This window comes from Podarcis melisellensis, assembly GCF_964234715.1.
Source record: "Podarcis melisellensis genome assembly, chromosome: 1".
NCBI classification, from domain to species: domain Eukaryota; kingdom Metazoa; phylum Chordata; class Lepidosauria; order Squamata; family Lacertidae; genus Podarcis; species Podarcis melisellensis.
Window position 1 is genome coordinate 80,817,759 of NC_138528.1, and position 21,297 is coordinate 80,839,055.

Sequence of the window (21,297 nt, forward strand, 5' to 3'; positions counted from 1 at the left end):
TGATGAGCTCTGTTGAATTAAGACAGGGCAAGCAAGTAGAAGAACAACAAGAGAGAATGCATATGGCTCCACATTCACTGACTACTGCACTGGAGGCAGTGATGTGGGGTGGAAGTTTTCCACTCTTTTATTTTTCTGAGGGAAACTTTTCTGTTCTTATTAGTAACAGTGAATGGATGCCAAATGCAAATTCAGTATTAGGCAAGCATGGCAGTTTCAAAGTGTTTAGTTTTGTTAATTTGAATGTGAGTAAATTAAATATGCTAAATTAGATCACTGTGCAGGCCCTACAGTGTAAACTGAGATTTTTCTTATGCAAATTACTCTATACAAGTTAGCCAGATTTGCATAGGAAAATTTCCTAATTCAAAAGTTTTGGTAAAACTTACTAGCACAGAAATGAGGACTTTCCACTTATAATCAAAATCATTGATAGAAATGAGAGAACAAAGGGTGTAAGAACAGAATCAATTGTTGATTATTCTATGAAGAAAATGTTAGAGGTGTTAAGGGATTCTCACATATTAATGCTTTTATTATATGTTGCAGAACTTCGGTGAGGCAGCAGTTACGAGTCTTAACCTCAACCTGACTGGCTTAAGGTATGATCGCTGTGAGTTGTCTTCAAATTGTATCTCACTGGTCAGCTACTGCCCACCTTAAACCAGGACTGCAGGTGGCTGAGAGGCAGAGAGAGCAAGTGTTTTGAGCCCTCCGTAGCAGACAAAAGAGAGTTCCTCACTGCAAAGTCTAAGCTGTCAATACATGGTTCTTCTGGATGCCCTCCATGCCAGAAAAAGGTGCAGTTATTATCTCGGAGGCTGCTATTTGAAGCAAGTCTGTTTTTTTGTAGAGAGGCAATGTCAGTATTGAGCATTTTCAGCTCACGGTCAATTATGGCCATCTTCTGCGAGTCGTTGACCTGCAACCGGTCTGTGGATAAGCCAGGACACATGGTCCTGACATTCCACCTTGCTAGGCAGAAGAGGGTTTGTTTCTTTTCTTTTTGCCTGGTGAAGAAGTTAATCTGCTTGTCGAGTGATACTCTGAGATCCAAGCACCCACTGAAGCAGGCAGATATTGGCAGTTTGTCTTCAAAGACTCCCTGGAAAAGACCCTGGTGTTGGGAAAGATGGAGGGCACAAGGAGAAGGGGACGACAGAGGAGGAGATGGTTGGACAAAGTGTTCTCAAAGCTACCAACATGAGTTTGACCAAACTGCGGGAGGCAGTGGAAGACAGGAGTGCCTGGTGTGCTCTGGTCCATGGGGTCACCAAGAGTCGGCCACGATTGAACGACTTAACAACAACAGGTGAGAAGAACTTCCCACTCCTCCCCTTTAATTTCTCACAGTCCACCACCCCAGGAACTATTCTCCCAACCAGATCATTACTGGAAGTGGAGTGGGCCAGGAGAAAAATGCCCTTAAGGATGGAGTGTGGAGAGTTAAAGTGGAGGAGGGAATAGGTTCAGCTCTCAGCACACACCTTCTGGTGTAAAAATCAGACCCTCCCGCCATTTACATGTGAACAGGGCAGAATAAACCAGTATGGCTGCGCTTGGGGCTGCAGCATCTCTCTCATCACTTATCCTAAATGCATAAGCCTCACCCTAAATGCTTCACCCTCCCATTTAAACAAATGGGGTTTAAACACACATAATTCTGGCTGACTCATGCCCTTTATCAGCTGGTGTCTTTTAGCAGAAGCATAATCTGACTACTATGACATAATTTGGGTAAAACTAATTGTTGGCAGGTACACCTGTACTGATCCAGCACATGCTAAAAGGAGGGGTATAAAAGCTAAGCCTACAATTGCAGAGAAGCAAGTGTGTTTTCCTAAAAAACACACACACTAAACTCAACAATTTTTAAAAACTCAACAACTTTAGGGGTGTCCAAATTTTTACTTCTTGAAATATGGCAACCCTATTGTATGGGGAAGGGGAGAACAGAAAGATTTATTATGGGACAGTGAATGACAAAACTGAAACATAAATTGACAATAGCGCTGATCTGGTCTGGATCGCTTGCTAATTGGCCACTAAAACTGCTGTACACACTGAGGATACAGATGACTGGAAAGCAGGATAATTAGCTAAAATACATGTAATTTGCAGGCAAGGATATAAAGCCACTATAGAGACTATGTGGAGAATGCAAACTATTCACATTTAGGGATTATGTTTAATTCACTTATCTCTGTTTATAACTACAGTCTCAGGCAAATAAATATTTCTGACCGGGGATTTCCTTTTAAAAGAAAAAGTATTCAAAACAGAGGGTGACTATTTACTGAAGCAAGTTTCACAACTTGTTTTATACATGGGTGGTACAAAATTGGAAAGTTGGCAATTTCCCCAGAAAAAAACCTAGTTCAGAAGAGGACACTGAGTAAGATCTAGTTTATACACCACTACAACCTATATTTACCAGGGCTCTGCCCAGAACAAGAACTGGGAAAAATAAAAGCTATTATTATAACGAAGTAAATGTTGTATACTTAATTTAGCAATTGTGTAGATTTTACTTTAAACTTGAGTAAGTTAATCAAAACAAAAAAGCTCAAGATGGGCTAGCTGGCACCCCAAAATATTTCTAAATCAGTGTGTTTTTCTCCTCCTTCCTTGTTAAACAAGTATTACCTTTGCATTGCAAAGTGAGAAAAGGATGATCAAATATTGAAGAACCCCAGGAGACAAATGCTGTGATAATTCTAGAGACTCAACTGCTTAGTTGAGCTGGTTAGCAAAGAGATCATTTCTTCTTATCTGTTGATTCCTTTCTCGTAGAGGACTTTAACATGTAGGTGGTGCTCCCCAATCCTGCTCACATTTTCAGACACACACACACACACACAGAGAGAGAGAGAGAGAGAGAGAGAGAGAGAAGCAGATGCAAATTGCCTTTCTCCAAGCGAATAAGGAAGACTGCAAGGTCTGAATTAGGGCAGTGACAAACTACAGTGACTACTGAATGTGTCTGCCCCAATGTTTTCAAAAGGGCGGCGGGGTGGGGGGTGGAATGCCAGAGCCAAAATGACCTTTGCTCCATGATTCCAAATAAATACCTGCACAAAAACAGGGCTGACTGACTTTTCACTTCTTCTTTTATTCCAGTCCTGCTTCCACACAGAAATAGGAGGCTAGGCCGTCTTGAAAGGTAAGGGTACATTGGTGCAAGAACCTGAGCTGACTGAGTGAGTGCATGAAAGTTCTGGCCCAGTGCCTGGATGCAGTGCTGGGCTCAATGTGGGCCAATAAACTAAATTTAAATCCTGGCAAGACAGAAGCACTACGGATGAGATGTTCCCGTATCAGGGAGATAAGCCAGTTGGGGTGGAACTCGTTTTGAAGGAGCAGGTATACCGTACTCTTGGCTCCAGCTCAGTCACTTGAGGTTCAGTGGTGAAGAATGCCTTTTACCAGCTTCAGCCAGTATCCCCACCACAACCAATCCTGGATTGGGATAGGTTATCTATGGTGGTTCAAAAGCACAGGTAACCTTGAAGATACCTGTCTCTATCTATGTGAGGTAGATTCTGCAGCCTGGATGTTATACATTGTCAGTCGCCCACGCCCAATAACACCTGTGATGAGGGACTTGCACTGACTGTCAGTAAACGACCAAAGCTATCTTCAAGGACTTACTATTAGTACATAATAAAGCCCTGAACAACCCAAGGTCAGTGCACTTAAAATATCACCGCATCCCCTATACCCTTGCCCTGTCTTTGCGATTAGCCACTGAGGCAAGTCTGACTGCTCCTGGCAGTATAAGACTGTCCTCAACAAGCAACTGTGCTTGTTTGGTGGCACCAGGATTATCGAACTCTACCAAATGAAATCAAACGCCAGTTGTCTGTACAATGAGTTTCAAGAAGAGAAGAAGAAGAGTTTGGATTTGCTATCCCGCTTTATCACTACCCTAGGGAGTCTCAAAGCGGCTAACATTCTCCTTTCCCTTCCTCCCCCACAACAAACACTCTGTGAGGTGAGTGGGGCTGAGAGACTTCAGAGAAGTGTGACTGGCCCAAGCTCACCCAGCAGCTGCATGTGGAGGAGCAGGGACGCGAACCCGGTTCCCCAGATTACGAGTCTATCACTCTTAACCACTACACCACACTGGCTCCCAGGCGTCAACTTAAGGCTTCGTTATCTCAGCAAGCCTGCATATGAAAATGAATTATTATTCTTATAACCTTCATATCAGATGATCCATTTTGTTCACTTCCATTCCTTTAATGTATTTTGTGCTTTGATCTTATTAGTCATATTGTTTTGGTTTCAGCTGAAGTATAGATACCACGTAGATATATGGTTATTGATTCTGTGATATATATAAAAGAATACCAAAGAAGAAGAAGAAGAACAGCTCAACACACAAAGTGGATCAAATATAAAAAACAGATTTGCTACTTTTTTTAATGGTTAAAATGCCAATGGAGAATAACTCATCATCAAACAATGTGCCACATCACTCCCAGAATCTGGAACTCCAAACAAAAGTGGATGATGTGTGGCACCAAGGTGATTTGGGGTTCCAATTTATGGAAAGCAGCCTCCACTACCCTGAGCAGTTCCAGAAATTGCTTCAGAGAGTAACAGCACCATGCAAAGTTGCACAAGGAACAGGTGCCTGGCACAGATGGCTGAACACTCTGGATTAGCAAGTGATCAAACAATGAAAAGGAAAGGATAAACCTGGATCATTTATTCTGTTGATTGTAGTTTAAGCCTGAATTACATGAAATGCTTTATAATTTAGCAGCAAATGCACTGTAGCAAGCACGTCACAAAAGAAAGGCGCTGCTGTGATTGGATTTTGTTCCATTAAAATGTCTGAAGAATTTATTGCTGGGGTGAAAGAAGGTGGGCATGAATTAATAAAGGCAACCAGCTTTCTATGGCTAACACCTGGATATTCCCCCCCTCCCCGTTTTGATCTCTTAAAAATTCCTTGCCTCCTTAAGCTTGAGCGCAGTAAATACCCTGCATCAGAGAAGACCACACACACCATAACAAGGTATTTCAGGCAGAAAGGGCATTTTCTGAAGAAATTATGTGGGGAGGTGGGCACTTAAGAAATAATCAGGCAATACAATGGAGAAGCCTGTTACAAGCTTAACCGCAGTACCACTAATGCAAACCCTATAATTTATTATAATCCATCACAAGAAGGGGAAGGCATAGGAGGGGGGGGGGGTTGCTGGAATTTCAGCATCTGGCTCCATCCATCAACCTTGTGGGAAAATCCTCCCGCCACTCCCTGGGTCATTCTGAATCAGGCCTTCAGCCTCCCATTCAACAAGGGAAGAAAAGGGACAATAGCTATTCAAGACCTTGCCAGGGTCACAACCCCTCTACCATCAGAACTCCTTAATGACCCCAAACAACAACATTCATAGCAACTGGAGAGGGAGAGGAGGGGAGACAGGCAGAACAATCGCTCATTCAGTCTGGGGTGTGAGGGGACTTCTGCCCACCCTCCTCAGAGGCAGCTTCTCAACAGGATATTGACAGCATTCCCCTTTCTCAAGGAGCCAGTAGATCTTTGGCTGCCAAAAACTGGCCTGGTATCCTAACTTAAAAAAGATCTGAACAACCCCACTCACATTTAATGGGATCTGGCCTATGTTCACATGCATAATTACTCCAGTTTTAATGGATTTTTAATGCACTTTTGTGTCTATCTGTCCTCAATCAGAGGAGTTTAAAGAGCACCGGGAACAGAATTATACCTTGTCCTTGAAAGAGTATTTCCTCCCCCCCCCCCCGCCACCTGAAGTGTCAGTCCAGGTAAATATTAGTGTGCCTTCCATTAGTCATGGCAAAAAATGATGAAGACTTCACACATTAGGGGGGGGGGGAGGATTGTACCTGAATACTGTGTGTACCCACAGTGTGCCTTGAAATATGTGAAAGGCAGTCTTATTTACTCACCCTGTGTCTATGCAGTATGCACACAATGCAAGGAGTGGTAACCAACCCCAGAGCCTGGCAGGATGCACACTTAGTAAAATAGAGAAGAGTAGTCCTAAAGTGTGGAATAGGAATTCTAATTTGTATTAGTGACTGTATTTATTCTGCAGTAATTAATTTAGAACGGACTAAGTCTGGAGTACTGTAATTACATAAATTCAGTTCATGGAAGATAAAACCATCAATGGCTATGAGTCCTAGTGGCAATTTTGCCTCTAGTAACACACTCAGGTGCTGGGGACCATGAGCAAGACAGTGCTGTTGAGTTCATATCCTCCTTTTTGGCTTTCCCATAGAAGCTGCTTGATACAGAATCCGTTCATTGGTTCATCTAGCCCTGTGCTATCTGGAAATGCCAGGGATCAAACACAAGACCTTCTGCATGCAAAGCAGATGTGCTACCACTCAAGCTGTGGCATCTTGTTGGCAACAGCAAGAACAAAAAGCTGAACTAGAGAGGTCTTTGGCCTGATCCAACTTGGTTCTTCTTAATGTTAGTATTGTCTTGTGAACAGTCCCTGAAAAGAACAAAAAGGACTGGGGTGGTTGGGGTGGGGACCAGACCATGAAGCTGTGTTACAGCTCCCACCTCACTCCTGAGAAGACTTTAGTTCGAATAAGGTGGACTGCTGGAAATGGCCTCTGTATGATGACTTACTACCCATCATGGCTGGATTCTGTACTGCTGCTGCTATAACAGGGACACGCCAGATGAGGAGGAACAGAGAAAGGGAGAGCAGTGCTAACAGAGATATGAAGGCCTGGGAAATTTTCTCCTCCTGTTCATTTCCCCCCCAAACTGGGGAGGCATAGAAAAATAGGTGGAAAATTGGGGTCCAGAAGCCTTCACATGTCTAGTGCTGCACCTTACAGCAGCAACTTATTGGGCAAGTATTCACAGTAAGAATTGTTTCAAGCAGTCTTCACGTGACGCTCATCAAACTTATGAGCCCATGCTTACTGGAATTTATGGGATTTATATTATGGGATTTATAAATTCAAAATATTTGCTACCCACACTTCATCAAAAGATGCCACGATGGAGCACAGGAGTGTGAATAAAAAATAATTCACACAAAACATATACACACAATTTAAATCCAACATGTAAATGTAGCAAAATATTGGAAAACAAAAACAAATTAAACCCAAACAGCTAAAGAGCAAACAAGAAAGAAAGAAAAAAGTATCTGAAATGCTAAAACACTTCTCTTGGTGCTTAAAAGCTTGTAGTCTCTTTCTCATACACATGCAGAGCAAAACCCACCATGCTCTTTAATGGTTTTACCCAAGTGTCTCGCTGCCTCCTTATTCAAATATTTTTTTAATTCAAATATTTTTGAAGTATAGGATGCAGGGGTTATGTTCTTTATTCAGACTTGGAAAGCAAGCTAGATGATGAACTGTACTATATACCGGTAATTCATCAGACCTAGTGCAATGTGTTGAATCAACCAGGGTTCAAATATGAACTCAACCATGGCTTTATAGGACACCTGAAAGGCACTGTGGATAGACTTGTCTGTCTTAACCAGGGAGATGTGGGTTCAAGTCCCCACTCAGTCATGAAACGTAATAGGTGACTTCACCTAAGGCTGCTGTGAGAATAAAATGAGGTACTGTACCTTTAATAAGATATAAGTCTTTGATATGTCCCTCAGGACATGGTCTTACAGCTGGATTCACTCATGCAATGCATTTAATTGGTCATGTGTGGGAAATTCTGCCTGCACTAATTCTCCTCCCATCCACTGTTGACATGGCCACTGTAACCCCCATCTGTAAAATGGGAGGAATAACAAATTCACAAGTGAGTTGAAGTCCTACAAAACACCCTGAATATCAAAAGTGAAATATAAGGACAAAGGAATGAGTCTCTAGATAAAATTCTAAACATAATGGGCAGAAATCCTTTACTGTTCTTTCCTCAGGCAAATGAATGCCTCCCCTAACTGCAGAGACCCTGCTAGATTTGAAGGAAACTTTTGTTTATTTGTTGGTATTCTTCTTCAGCCTTTCCTTTTCCAAGAGCAAAGCAAACATTAATCTCTGCCTGTCTCAGAGCTGACAAAGGCCTATAGACAGGCCGGCAGCCTGCCTGGCCCACTTTCTTTCCTGACCCACTGGCTCTAGCGCCAAGATGGGACGAGCTTAGACTTCAAAATTAGTTTGACTTTGCTTCAGCAAAATTCAGCGAGGGAGGTGGAAGGACAGGCAGACACATGGCTCTTATCACCGTGGCAACCACTCAAAGAGGAGAAGGACAGTGCTTTTATTCAAGAGGAAGGGAGTGAGTTCAGGGAAGGGGTGGGGAGCGAGGGAGCCCAGGCCACCACCACACAGACAAGAGGTGGCCTGCATGCTAATGGCTCGGGAGCAAAAGCACACCCTGCAGTGCTAACTCCTTCAGTAGTAATTGCATCACAATGTTCGGCCCACATCCGCCATGCTGAGGAATGGAGTGGCCAGAATGCTAGTTTTAGAGGCACCATCCACATCTATACAAATGTACAGATATGCACAACCAAATTCTGCAGATGATCCATCGATATCAGTGCAATTGTTGCATCCTTCACAATTTTCCTTTATCAGGATGGCAAAAGCTCTGCCTATAAATTCCTATCAGTGTGTGTGTGTGTGTAAACACTATAACTTGGGCATTAAAGTGCCCAATGAAATTGATCAGCCACAACTGGAGGACAAACTCTCTCTAACTATCTCTTCACGCAACGCATACTCAGCTTACAAAGTTCATTTCCACATGGTTTACGGATGGTCACCAAACACCAATTCCTTTTTTAAATGGGCGAGTTGAATTCATGGAGGATAGGATAAGATCACCATAGGCCATAGGTCAAATCAACGTGCATAGGATCAAATACTTGCCATGTTATTTTATTGCCAGAGACACAAAATTCAAAAGTGCCACTCCTTGAGAGTAAAAATATGTTGATTCAAATTGAATAACTTAACAAGTTTCTGTCCCTTTTATGACACTAAAATTCAGCTGCTTGGGGCAGCTGCCTCTCTCTGCTTAACGGTAGGACTGCCCCTGACAGACATAGCAATCTCTCGCAAGTTCACAGTGTAAGCTTTCCCATAGCATCTGGCTAGTGCACAGAATGCTCAGCTAGATTATTTTTTGTCTTGCAAGGCCAGACCATTCTCATGTTTTTACAGGTTCTGGGCACTCAAACACGGCAACCCCTGAACCAGGATATTAGGGGTGGCTAGCCTGTGGCTCTCCAGATGTTGCTGGACTCCAACTCCCAACAGCTCCAGCCAGCATGGCCAATAGTCAGGGATGATGAGAACTGTAGTTCAGAAACATCTGGCATGCTGAAGGTTACCTATCCCTTCAGTTGATGAATATCTGATAAGTCAGGCAATAAGTTTAACCTTACAAGTCTGTTTCACAATCGACAGGTGGAAAGCCACAATCAAGACTTTGCCTGTTGCCTTGCTTTGCTACTGCCTTTGCCTCGGCATCCATCTGCTGCTCACTGATAGTTCCTTATGACATATGTGTGCTGATATGCGTGAATATGTTGCATCAAAATGGCAGCTGAAGGGGTGCTGGGAGCCACAGCAAGCAGTAGGCATGCAAGACAGGTAATAGCTCTTTTACTGAGTCTCCAAGGCAGTACATCTTCATTACCTTGTTAATCCTTCTGCCAGCTCTGTAAACGTGGGCAGGCCATATTAACACTCCTTCTAACAATCCTGTTACGTGCCATATTAATTAGCAAGACTAAATAAAGAATACTAAAAGCCTGAAGGAACAAAGCTCTTTTGGAAGGAGTTCCACAACCAGTGTCCCACAACTAAAAAAGCCCTGGATGGACTAAAACTGTCCAGCTTGGGCTGACGTTGACATATGAATCAGGAATACAAACTCCATAGTTCACACTCTTAACTCACTCTACCACTTGCTATACCACTAGTATAGCAGAGCTAGATTTCCTAACATATGCACTCCAGGCAGCTATTGCACTGCTCCGAGCAGCACACAAACGGTCCCATAAGTCTTCTGTGCTCCTAACACTTTATCCACACACCAAACATTCTTTATGTGGGTGCCCATATTTCATGCAGAGAGGAAGAAAGCATGCATCAAGGCTCTGAGATGAATTTCATTTCACAGTTGTGAGGTAACTTCAGCTCCGCAGGGATGAATGCCTCCACTTCACAGCCTGCCTTCAAGGCCGGGCTTCAAAGGGTACAGCAGAAGCAAGGCAACTAGGCCTTATCGTGGAAAGGCCCCAGAATACTCAACTCCCATGATTCCAGAGGGGAAATAAAGCATTATTGGGTGGATGGGTGCATTTTTGGCCCCTGGGTGGGGGGTACATATAGCAATGGGAGGACGCTTAGGTAGGTGGGGTGTCACAACTGTTTGGTGGGCTGGGAGGAGCATGATTTACATAGCACTCTCAAACCCCGGCAGGAAAGTATTTGTGGCAGTAAATTCTGTGGCAGGGCAGCGTGGGCACCTGAAACAAGCCATACAGAAGGTGTGTGAAGGTGAAATGTTACTTGCAGGATGCCCAGATAAGATCTAGAACCATTTTAGTCATGCTAGTTGACAACCTGGAGGGAGTGTGTCCCTGTTGAACCTTGCAGACTTTTCTTCAGCTTTCAGAACCATCTCCCATGGTATCCTTCCAGACTGCCTGACAGGCATCTGCTTCTAAAAGATAGGCTGGTAGCTGAAAAGGGGGACAGGAAATTGTGGCTCCAACCTTATGGGAATTAACCTGTGGAGTGCCACACCTTTCAAAACCAAACTATTGGGAGAAGTAGGCTAATGACCTCCAGTAATCTTCTTTTGTAGCCCAGGAAGGCAACTGATTCTTCAAACTGTCTCTGGAGTTAATAGTGGGCTGAATGGGGGATAATAAACTAAAGCTTAATCCATGTAAGTTAATGGATTGGTTGATCTAGTACTGGGGTGGGGAATCATTTTCCACTTGAGGCTATGCTCTCTCAGGACCAAACTTGTAGGTCCTTGAGCGCACACTTGCATTGCCAGTGTGCCCCCAAAGCACACTAGGTCAGTGTTGTCACAAGCACAGCACACACACACTGTTTGAACATACATATATGCACACAAACACATACATACATACACAAATTTTTGTTCTCACCCCCCCCCCACAGCAGTTGGGCTTGGGGGGGGGGGAAGCATTCTAGCTTTTTCCAAGACTAATTGGCAAAGGAGGGAGGGCTTTGATCTTCATGGAGACTGCAGATGGGAAAGTGTTAACCCTTCGTTCTCCAGCTATGACCCGTCCCCCAACCCACACACAAACGTATACACTGCATTTGGCCTTGAAAGCCTTCTGTGGGTAACTGTTTTCAAGCCTAACTGATGCTGGAGTAGTCTCTGGGCTAGATAGGAAGGCCCCACAAATTGTAGCGAGGATGTGGGCTTCCAGTTCCTCACCTGGGATTCACATGTGTAAATGAAGTAAGAGAAGTGATATCATGCAAGTGTTCTAGAAGGCAGTTCCTAGCATACAAGAAAGAAAGGGCAGAGTGGAAATCCTTCAGATAGTTACTAGTGATGCTGTTGTAGGAATGATTATCACAGTCATGAATGTACTGGGGATGTATATTCTCCACAGTGCATTAAAGCTCAGCTTGAGAGTCCCTACTATGAAGACTACATGTATCTATTTGTAATGATACCCTCTGTGTGGTCCTAGGGAGGCCTGGGCCGTCAGCTTCTTACCTGTGTTCAAAAGGATAGAATCACAGAATTGTACAAAGCATACAAGACAGGTGGTCATCCAGCCTCAACTTAAAACCTCCAATGTGAAGGAGAGTCTACAACCTCTTGTGGGAGTCTGTGCCACTGTGTCAACCAACTCTTAGCGTCAGAAACTGTTTAGTCAGAATCTCCTTTCATAACTTGGGTACCTGCTCTTTAGAGTGACTGTGAAGTTATTTAAGTCTTAAGCTACTTGTTTTTGTGTTTAAACTGATTTTCATTCGTTTATTGTATTTTCCTATCTGTTTTATATCTGTAAGATGCTTTAGAAACCATTTTTGGTAGGAAAGAGGGATAAAGGAAATAATGTATGTCCGAAGAACTGGGCCTCTGCCTACAAAAGCTTAGGCCACAATATATACAGTATTTGCCATTTGTTAAGGCAGCTTTCGCCAATCTGGCGCCCTCCAAAGGTTTGGGACTACAATGCCTAGCAGCTGATGGCAGTCCAACACATCTGGAGGGCACCTGGTTGCCAAAGGTTGCTTTAAGGTGTTAGAGGACTCCACTGATTTTGATTCTCTTCATACTGTCATTTTTTAAAATAAAAAAATCTCAATTTTATTTTAAAATAAACTGAAGGTAAAATATACTTAGAGATGATGGGGGGGGGGAACACTCCTTCAAAATGACAGACCAGATACAGGGTTTACTTCAGCCCTGGAGCGAGCAGATCAAATGGCCATAGGATCGGCTGCTGATTGATTACATTTTCAGAGCTCTCTTGAATGGAATATTTAGAAATATTTCCAGTTTCTCAGCACCCAAAGTTAGAAATCTGACTGTAGATCTCTTGCGGTGTCCCCCTTGCCCTCAGATGAGCTGTAAGCCTCCTTCTCTCGTCCTTCTTCTGTTCGGTTAGAGGATCCTCCCCTAAAATATTCCTGTTCAATTCCTCTGTCTTGCTTTCAGCATCTCTTCCTCCCTCATCTAGCTTCAGTCTATCCAAAATGCAGTCTGCTGCACCAGAAGGGGAGGCTCTCATTCCTATGCACTGTGGTGGCCTGATTCACCTGTTATCTCCTCCCAGCTTTCCTCCTGATCCAATAGCTTTACCTCTTCTTGAGGTGAGCTCACTGGCAGTAGCAAACCGGGATTCCCAGCCAAGGAGGCTGATGGCTTTCCCAGGGTATTTTCCTCTTGTCAGCAAAGACAGCACTCAGTCTCTCTCTCTCTCTCTCTCTCCACCTACAATTGATTCCCTCCCCCTTCAATCATGAGACTGCAATTGCATCACTGAAGGTATTTCAAGAACATTTTAACTAGAGGCATTCAGCCCCTCTGGTAAATTCTTTGATCAAGGTGCTTATAAAGGGGGGGGGGAGGGGGAAGGCGGAGAGCAAGAGCACCAGCAGCACTGAAGCACCACCCACATCTCAACCAATGTTTCAAAACCCTGCCAATCAGCAGCACTTTATTTGGTTTGCTATTCAATATCACACTACTATTGCGGCCTTGTGGGTCCCCCTCCCCCCAGCTGACAGAAGAAAACTGAAAGAAAGCAGACAACTGACAGAAAATGGAAATAACTTCCATTTTTCACACATGAGTTCTAAAGGTTAGCATACATCCTTGACGGATGTCCCTAAACATTTATTTTGGTCAGAACCAGTAGTAAACATCCATCCACTCAGAGGCACACGGGTTGTTGTTTTTTCCAAGACTCCAGGGTGAAGGAGGAGTTAGAGAACCCTCAGGGTGCAAACACAGTTTCATTTCACTCGGATTTGTTGCTACTCTTTAACAACCTTTTAATCACCCTGGGTAAGTAAACCACTATCTGTCACTGCCTGTCAATCCACAATTACAGGGGAAGTGGGATATTCTAAACTGCATTAGTTTAGAGGGGGGGGGGGACCTGACTCCAGACCACTTAAATATTTTGAGTACTGTACAGTGAACATAATATTTCTTCACGATTCCTGGGGAATGGCTATTATGAAATTCTGGTTTTCCTTGTTGCTCGGTCTTGCTCTGACCCAGTACCTAAAAAGTTCCAATATATCCCATATTATTCCCCCAATCTTCACACAATCTTCCCTGGACCTAGGTGATCCAACTATGTTTCCTCTCTGTTCTGAGGCACACGCAAGTCCAATTCTATGCATTTTTACGCAGGACTAAATCCCACTGAGCCCAATGGAGTTTACTCCCAAGTAAACTCCCCCCAATACTGCCTGTGGCCCAGAAAGCCCTTGCCACCCCGCAGTCGCACACTTGCTTTTCCTTTGCAGGTATGCAAGCGCTTGGGAGTTCATGAAGGCTAAGCAAGGCACCTGAGAACTAGCAACGGCACTTTCGGCTGTGAAGATGACTGGGCTGCGCAGGCAGTTCCCAAACTTGCACTCGCGTTAATCCAAAGTACAAGGTTTGCCAAGGTTAAAGTGGAACTCCGAAGACATCCAGGTGGCCGAGAAACCCTTAGATGAGCCCTCTTGTATCATTTCTGCCTTTGCAGTCGCCTGGCAGCTTAGGGACCTCTGCCACGCCAGCGTACCGCGCGCACCCACCTCGGGCGACTCCTTCTCCAGCCTCCCCATCGGTTCCTCTCTTACGCCGCCTTCCCCTCCCGTGCCAATCGAGGGGCTGATCCCACCACGGATCTCCACCTAGATTACTTTGGGCATCACGTCTCTCGATCCCCGGTGTGGCCTTTTGTCAGGCAAGGGAGGGAGAGATGGGACCGGCCGGGGAAGGGAAAGGGAGCCGAGGACCGGCTCCCGGGCCACGCGGTGGGGTGGGCGCTCCAGGCCACGCCGGGGCACACTCACCCGTGTCCTGGCGGAACTGGTGCATGGACTGCAGGTCGATGATATAAGGCGACAGGCGGTTGTCCACCTGGCCTAGGACGACGCTTCCCCCGACTCTCGGCCCGGATCGGATCACCGCCTCGATGTGGTGGCTCACGGCGGGGCTGTAGGGTCTCCAGCGCCCGTGCTCGTTCAGCCATTCCCAAACCACCACGGCCGAAGCCAGCAGCATATTGGTGGCGGTCTCCTGCAAGCAAGCAAGCAAGCTCTCCCGATCCCAAGTGGCGCCCGGAGGAGCCCCTTTTCGCCCGGTCAGCGTCCGATCGGTCTCATCAACCCCCTTTAAACTCTGCAACGTCACGGCCACTAGCTGGCTGGCTGCTTCTTGGATCAGTTCCAGATCTTGCTCTTGTCAAATCTCTCCCTTTCTCTCCCTGGCAGCGAAGAGCTGGGCTTTGCGGGGTTCACAAGCGCCTCGATTCTGCTCGCTTCATGCACCTTTTTAAAAAAGGCTTCTAAAGCTCTCATCCCACCCACTTGAAGACTCTTGCTTCACTGCCTATAAAAATGCATGCATTTAAAAAATAACAAGGATCCATCCACTCAGCGAGCTGGAAAAGCAGGTTCCGTCATTTGCTCTGTAAAGTGGCTCCGAGGGGAATTTCTCACTATCTTTACAGCGAAAGGAGGGTGACTCAGTTACACCAGTTGCATCTCCTCCTCCTGTTTTCCTCTCTGCAGCTGCACGGGGGATCCTTCTCAGCGAGCCCTTCTCGGAATTTCATGCTCTAGTTTTCCCCCTCCTCCTCCTCCTCCTCCCCGTGCACTAGATGCAGCAATCGCTCCAGCTCCACCTCCCTGTTGCTTTTCTGCCTGCCTCCTTTCTACGAGGAATCCGGGTGAGTGGGATTTTCTCGGCACAGCAGGAGAAATGCAAGCCTCCACCAGACGCGATGCCCGCTTTCCACAGCGGAGAAACAATCACCCATTGCACGGCACGGGCACTTCACTCCTGCCTATTGCAACCCGCAGCCTCTCCCGCTACAACTTCCCTGCCTTAGCAAGGTTTTGGAGTAGGAGCCGCAGCACGAGCTCCCCGGGAACGCGACGTCTCGAGCGCGCGAGCTCCCTCCTCCTCCTCCTCTCACCACCATTACCTCATGCTCGGCCCCCCGCCCCTAAGCCCACCCCTCTGGCCAGCATCAGGGCGCCATCTGCTGACCGTAGAAAACGAAGCAGCGGCAGGAGGGACTGAACCATCGCACGCAAAACAGGGGGGTGGCACTTGCCACCACGAGCAAGCAGAGAACGTGCATGCGAGGAAAGGCCCGTCTGCAGAATCGCCCGTGTCATTGCTTTCCAGCCAGGCCCGCTGATTTGCCACAGCTCCTCACTGCAGCCTCTAGTGCCCTCCAGCATTTGCAGAGAGGAAAATTAGGTGAAGCAGTTGGAAGTGAGAGTAGTTCCTTCACAGCTGAGATCAGAGGAGGCAGTGGCGACGAAGCATTCCTTTGGGTCATTCCCTGTTAAATAATTTTGTAACTTTAAAATGCAACGTTAGTCCTCTCTCCTAAAAAGCACAGCTTTCTGATATTTTCCAGGGGCGTAGCTGTGGCACCTTAAAGACCATTGGCATAAGCCAACCTTGTGACAATACTTCAAAAGTGTTATCCTAAGTTACAGGGACATATGTACGCTATAACTCAGGATTCACACATCTGATGAAGTGGAGTGGAGTCCATTTGCTTATGCCATGATAAATTTGATAATTTTTAAGGATGCCACAATGTTCGTTCTAAATATGACAATTCTACCTTTTTCTAATCTATCTTGCTAGTGTAGAAGCTAATTCCACTTTTTTAAATAAAAAAAGCAAGCTATGGTCATTGCTTAGAGGCTGGATCAAAGCAAATCAAGGAAGCTAAAAATTCTGGTGGCCATATTAGTATGATCTAGAAATATTTTATTTGGAATTAGGTCAAAAGCACGTTTCCGTGTACAAAGTGCTTTACACATCCTATTTTTAACTTCACATCAAGTGTTTGAAGTCAGTTAGGCTGTACAGTGGTACCTCTGGATGCGAATGGGATCCGTTCTGGAGCCCCGTTCGCATCCTGAAAAGAACGCAACCCGCATCTGTGTGTGTTTGCGGGTCGCGATTCGCCGCTTCTGCACATGCGTGTGACGTCATTTTGAGCGTCTGCGCATGTGCAAGTGGCGAAACCCGGAAGTAACATGTTCTGTTACTTCCAGGTCACCGTGGAGCACAACCCGGAAATGCTCAACCTGAAGCAACTTTAACCTGAGGTATGACTGTATCATTAAGTATGAATTCAGTGCATGCCTGAATCTAATATATACATGTGGCCAGGATATCTGTTAATGGTCATTGATTGCTTTACCTAAGCAGCCTGGCCATTCTTTTGTGAGGGTAAATACTTTAATTCCTGAAACCAGGTCACAGGCTCGCTCTATTCATACACAAATACGCCCTTAAGACAGGTAAGCAAAAGACAATGGAGAGGCTTTCCTTTTTCCTTCCTCCTTGCAGAGAAATATTTGAGGTCAATTTGGGAGTCAAAATGGTTTGGGAGTCAAAATGGCTTCAGACTGCTCTCCTGTACTATTTCAGACGTGTGGTTTATGTACAGTACTTATGTATCTGTTTGCCTTGTTTATTTTGTATTTGGGACATTAGAATTCTTATAACACATGTTTCTTTATTATAGATATTTCCCTGCTTCCCACCAGCAGTAGTCAATATGGAGCAGGGGGGAAGTGGAACTCATTATCTGACGATTTCATGTTGTAGGCAAAACCACAAACTACAGGGAAAGGAGGGGAAAAACAAGAGAAGGAAAGTGTTTTCCCATCACAGCCATAATCCAGCATCTTACCTGAAAATGTTTGGATAACATATTGCAAGCACTTAACAGTTTTAAAAGCTAGCATGTCTCTAGAAAGCGTAAACAGTAGAATTATTTATTAGGAATCCTTCTCTAGTCTCAAGAGTTCAGAGCCAAATCTTCACATAATGCACAAAATCAGCCATTACTACTGCTGAGTTTCATGTACTGTGGTATCCCGGGTTATGAACAGTTCTGTTTACAAATGCTTCAGGTTATGAACTCCACAAACCCAGAAGTAGGTGTCCTGGCTTGTGAACTTTGCTACGGGATATGAACACAATCCGCTTCCAGGGCCGCAGGAGGCTATGTAGGGAATGCGCGCCTCGGGTTAAGAACGCTTCAGGTTAAGAATGAACTTCCGGAACGAAGTTCATAACCTGAAATACCACTGTACGTTATACAGTATCTAATTGCACAAACGTACTTCAGGAGGAATGGCAATCCTGCTTTTATTGTTGTTCGTAGAATTGTAGAGTTGGAAGGGACACCAAGGGTCATCTAGTCCAACCCCCTGCAATGCAGGAATTGTGCCCACAGCCATCCCTGGGTAAGCTTGAACCACCAACCTTCTGGTTAACAACCAGGCATATTGAACAAGGTTCATATTGATTCTTCACATACATATGTATATCTGTGGCCTCCACAACCAATCTCCTGGGTGGGTGTTCTGATTGTTAGATGCAGTTGTTAATTCCCTGAAATCTTAAGGTATGGGAAAGGCTGAATTTTAGTTTACACTGGTGTTATATAATGCAATTTTTAATGGTGTTTCAACAAATGCACTTCAGGTTTAAAATCTCTATTTAGATAGCTGGTGATGGTGTTAGAGAAGCAAAACAGCTAGTAAGCCTGTTCTTTATTAAAGGAACTGTTGCAACAGGGTCCCTACTCACCACACGCTGGAGGGAGAAGATCCCTGAACAATGGTGTGCAAACCCTTATATAGACTTTTGAAATTGTCCACCCTATAGCTCAAGATCACCCCCAAAAAACATCATACATACATCACAGAAGGTGGTGGTCTACAGCAGAAATCCTGCCTGCCAGGATAATAATGATCACTGATTGCATTACCTGGGCAGTCTGGCCATTCTTTTGTGATGGTTAATACTTCAGTTCCTGAATCCAGATCACAGGCTCACCCTATTCAATCACAAATATGCCCTTAATACCGGATTTGTAAGCAAAAAGACAATGGGAAGGCTTTCCTCATTTGCCCTCCCTCTGTAGAGGAATATTTGAGGTCATCGGGTGAGTCAAAATGGCTTCAGGATTGCTATTTCAGGCACATGGTTCATATATTCAGATATGTGTGCAATTATGAATATTTATCCTGTATTTGAGACCTTAAAATTCTTATAACACTCCCCCATTGCTCTAACGGAGCAGCTTCCCTTGGTTGAAACTGATGTAACATGCAAGCACAGTACAAGAGGCCTTTTCAGGGTGGAAAGGTAAGGCAACCAGAGCTTCCATGGTTCTTGGCATTGCATCCGAAGGCCCCCCAGTATCAAAGCTGTTGAGAGATACCATGAAGTGTTTCCCCCTTGTTTTTAGCTGCGAGGTGGGGAAAGCCTTCCCGCTGTACCACAGCTGTTTCATACAAGATTCTGCGCGGCAGCTGTTCCAGTCAACTTAAAAGAAAGGTCAGTCTAGAGTTGTAGTACGCTTGGACATCTCTTATGCTTCTTTCTAAACATAGGCCATTCAGGTTACAGTTACTCCAACCCTAAACTCACCATCATAGATATGTGCAGCTCTGCAGATTGTCACAAATTCTCCCAATGACTAAGGATTGCTGACCTCCGATCCTTCATCCGTATAGTAATGAACCTGAAATGTATCACATCATTTGGCATTACTTTTTCTCTCTCTTATTACCTCTCTGCTTTATATGGCCATGCAGCTTTGAGTGTATCGGCTAGAAACATTTTTAACTACATAAAGTTGTATGTTATTGTATCTTGATGTTTGCTGTGGCCTAGGGCTTATGTACTAGTAAATAAGCAACTGATAAACCCCAGTTCTGTAATTCCTGCAGATTTAAAGTATAAGAAATGCTTAAAATTTAATAAATAATAAAATGTTTGTTTGTGGGAGGGGCATTATCGGTTTTGGTTTTTATTATGTATTTTGTGTTCTCATTTTTATGTTGTGAACCTCCCTGTGATCTTTGGATGAAGGGTGGTATACAAATTTAATAAATAAGATGAATAAAGCTACAATAAAAAGGCAGCTTTACCCTGAGTGAGTTCCTTTAACCTTTTCTATAAAGATAATATCACCACCTATTATTATCCTCAGGATATGTCAATAAAGCACAGGTGGGGTCTCAGTAAGAAGCTGCAATGGTTCACTTCAAAGCAAGAGTTGATGTGAACAGCTGAGAGCCTTCAAACAGGCAAGGCAGAACCCCATGTTGGGGACTTCAAAGCCAGGACTTTAATTCAACATGCCAACGGTAAAAATCACTGCAATGAAATAATGTCCTGGAAACAAGCTCTTTGATTTACTTTCACTAAGCGTGGCTCTGTGAGTGGTGATGTTGCCAGGTGAGCTATTGATGAATTCAAAACACAGCCTGCTCCTGAGAGGCTTGAGGCCAGCCACTGAAGGGAAAAAAACTTGTCATTTCAGGCAGCTACTAATGAAAGAAGACAGCCATTTAACTCTGTGATTTACTGTTAATGGACGTTACGTGTTTCATGCCATGACTGCTGATGGCTAGTCTCGGGAGCTTGATTTCTAGAATAAAACCAAGGTGCACACACTGGGTGACTTCAGAAAGCACTGTGGCACTTTTTTAAAATGCAAAGGCGCCCGTTTCTCACATGCCAGGATCCCATGGAACTGGTTTATTGTGAATTGGAGTTTTGCTAAGCACAGTCCACTTCACTATGGGGTGTGGGACCATGTAGATAACTCTCCGTCCCCAGAGTCACAGAGAGACTTTCCCCTAAGAGATGGGGTAGCATAAACGCCAGCCCTGCCACAGTAATGTGAGAACCATACAAACATAATGTTGGAAGATCCAGGGCAGACTAATGGAAATACTTCCTCACACAGTGGAATTCGTTATCACAAGTTATAGGAATGGCCACCTACTTCAAAATGGGACTAGACAAATTAATGGAGGGTATCAGTCACTGCCAATTGTTTGTGCTGCTTGTGTGGTGGATATAGTGGCATGTTTTAAACACCTATTTGTGCAGGATTTCTCTGCACTTGTCCTGCATCCAGTGACTCTTCCTGGACTAGAGACCCATGTCTGCACCATTAGTTACTTCAAAGTCAGTTCCAGAGGAAGATGGAACACAGCTTAGGGTACATATTGTATGTCTTCTTTTTTAAACATATTTTTATTTGATTTTACAAGTATAAAATTATAGAAATAACATATCAAATTTCTGGGTTCTGTTATTAAATTTTTTCTACTGCCTCTTTTTTTATACTCCATTTTAAAAAAAGCCAAAATAAAATGTCATTCTCTCCACAATACCTAAGACATTACAAGTGCTATTGCAATCCTGCTAATGTTTACATCTGTTTACAGTGGTCTCCAAGATAAATTATAAACTTTTCCCATTCCTTGTCAAAGTTTTGGTCTTCTTGGTTCCTGAGCTTTTGGGTCAATTTTGCTATTTCGACATAGTCCAACAATCTGATTTGCCATTCTTCTCTGGTAGGGACTTTATCTTCTTTTCATCTCTGGGCTAATAGCATCTGTGCTGCTCATATTGTACATCTTCAATAGGTTTTCTTGTTTAAGTTCCTATTACCGATAATAAACTGAAAGCAACTGAACTTGATTGAGAACACACTGGTTCAAGGAATTCAGAGTCTTATTGATTGAAGCAAAGGACAGAAAGAACCCCAGTAAATC

At 44.3% G+C, this 21,297-nt stretch overlaps 1 protein-coding gene across 1 annotated transcript in view; it reads right to left on the bottom strand.

Moving 5' to 3' along the window:
• Nucleotides 1-16,127, bottom strand: part of DTX4 (deltex E3 ubiquitin ligase 4) — a 37,871-nt gene extending 21,744 nt beyond the window's left edge. The window contains exon 1 of the mRNA XM_081923898.1: nt 14,527-16,127. Coding sequence (XP_081780024.1) covers nt 14,527-14,737 — 211 coding nt within the window. The 5' untranslated portion in view covers nt 14,738-16,127. The remainder of the gene's footprint in view (nt 1-14,526) is intronic.
• Between the last annotated feature and the right edge of the window lie 5,170 nt (nt 16,128-21,297).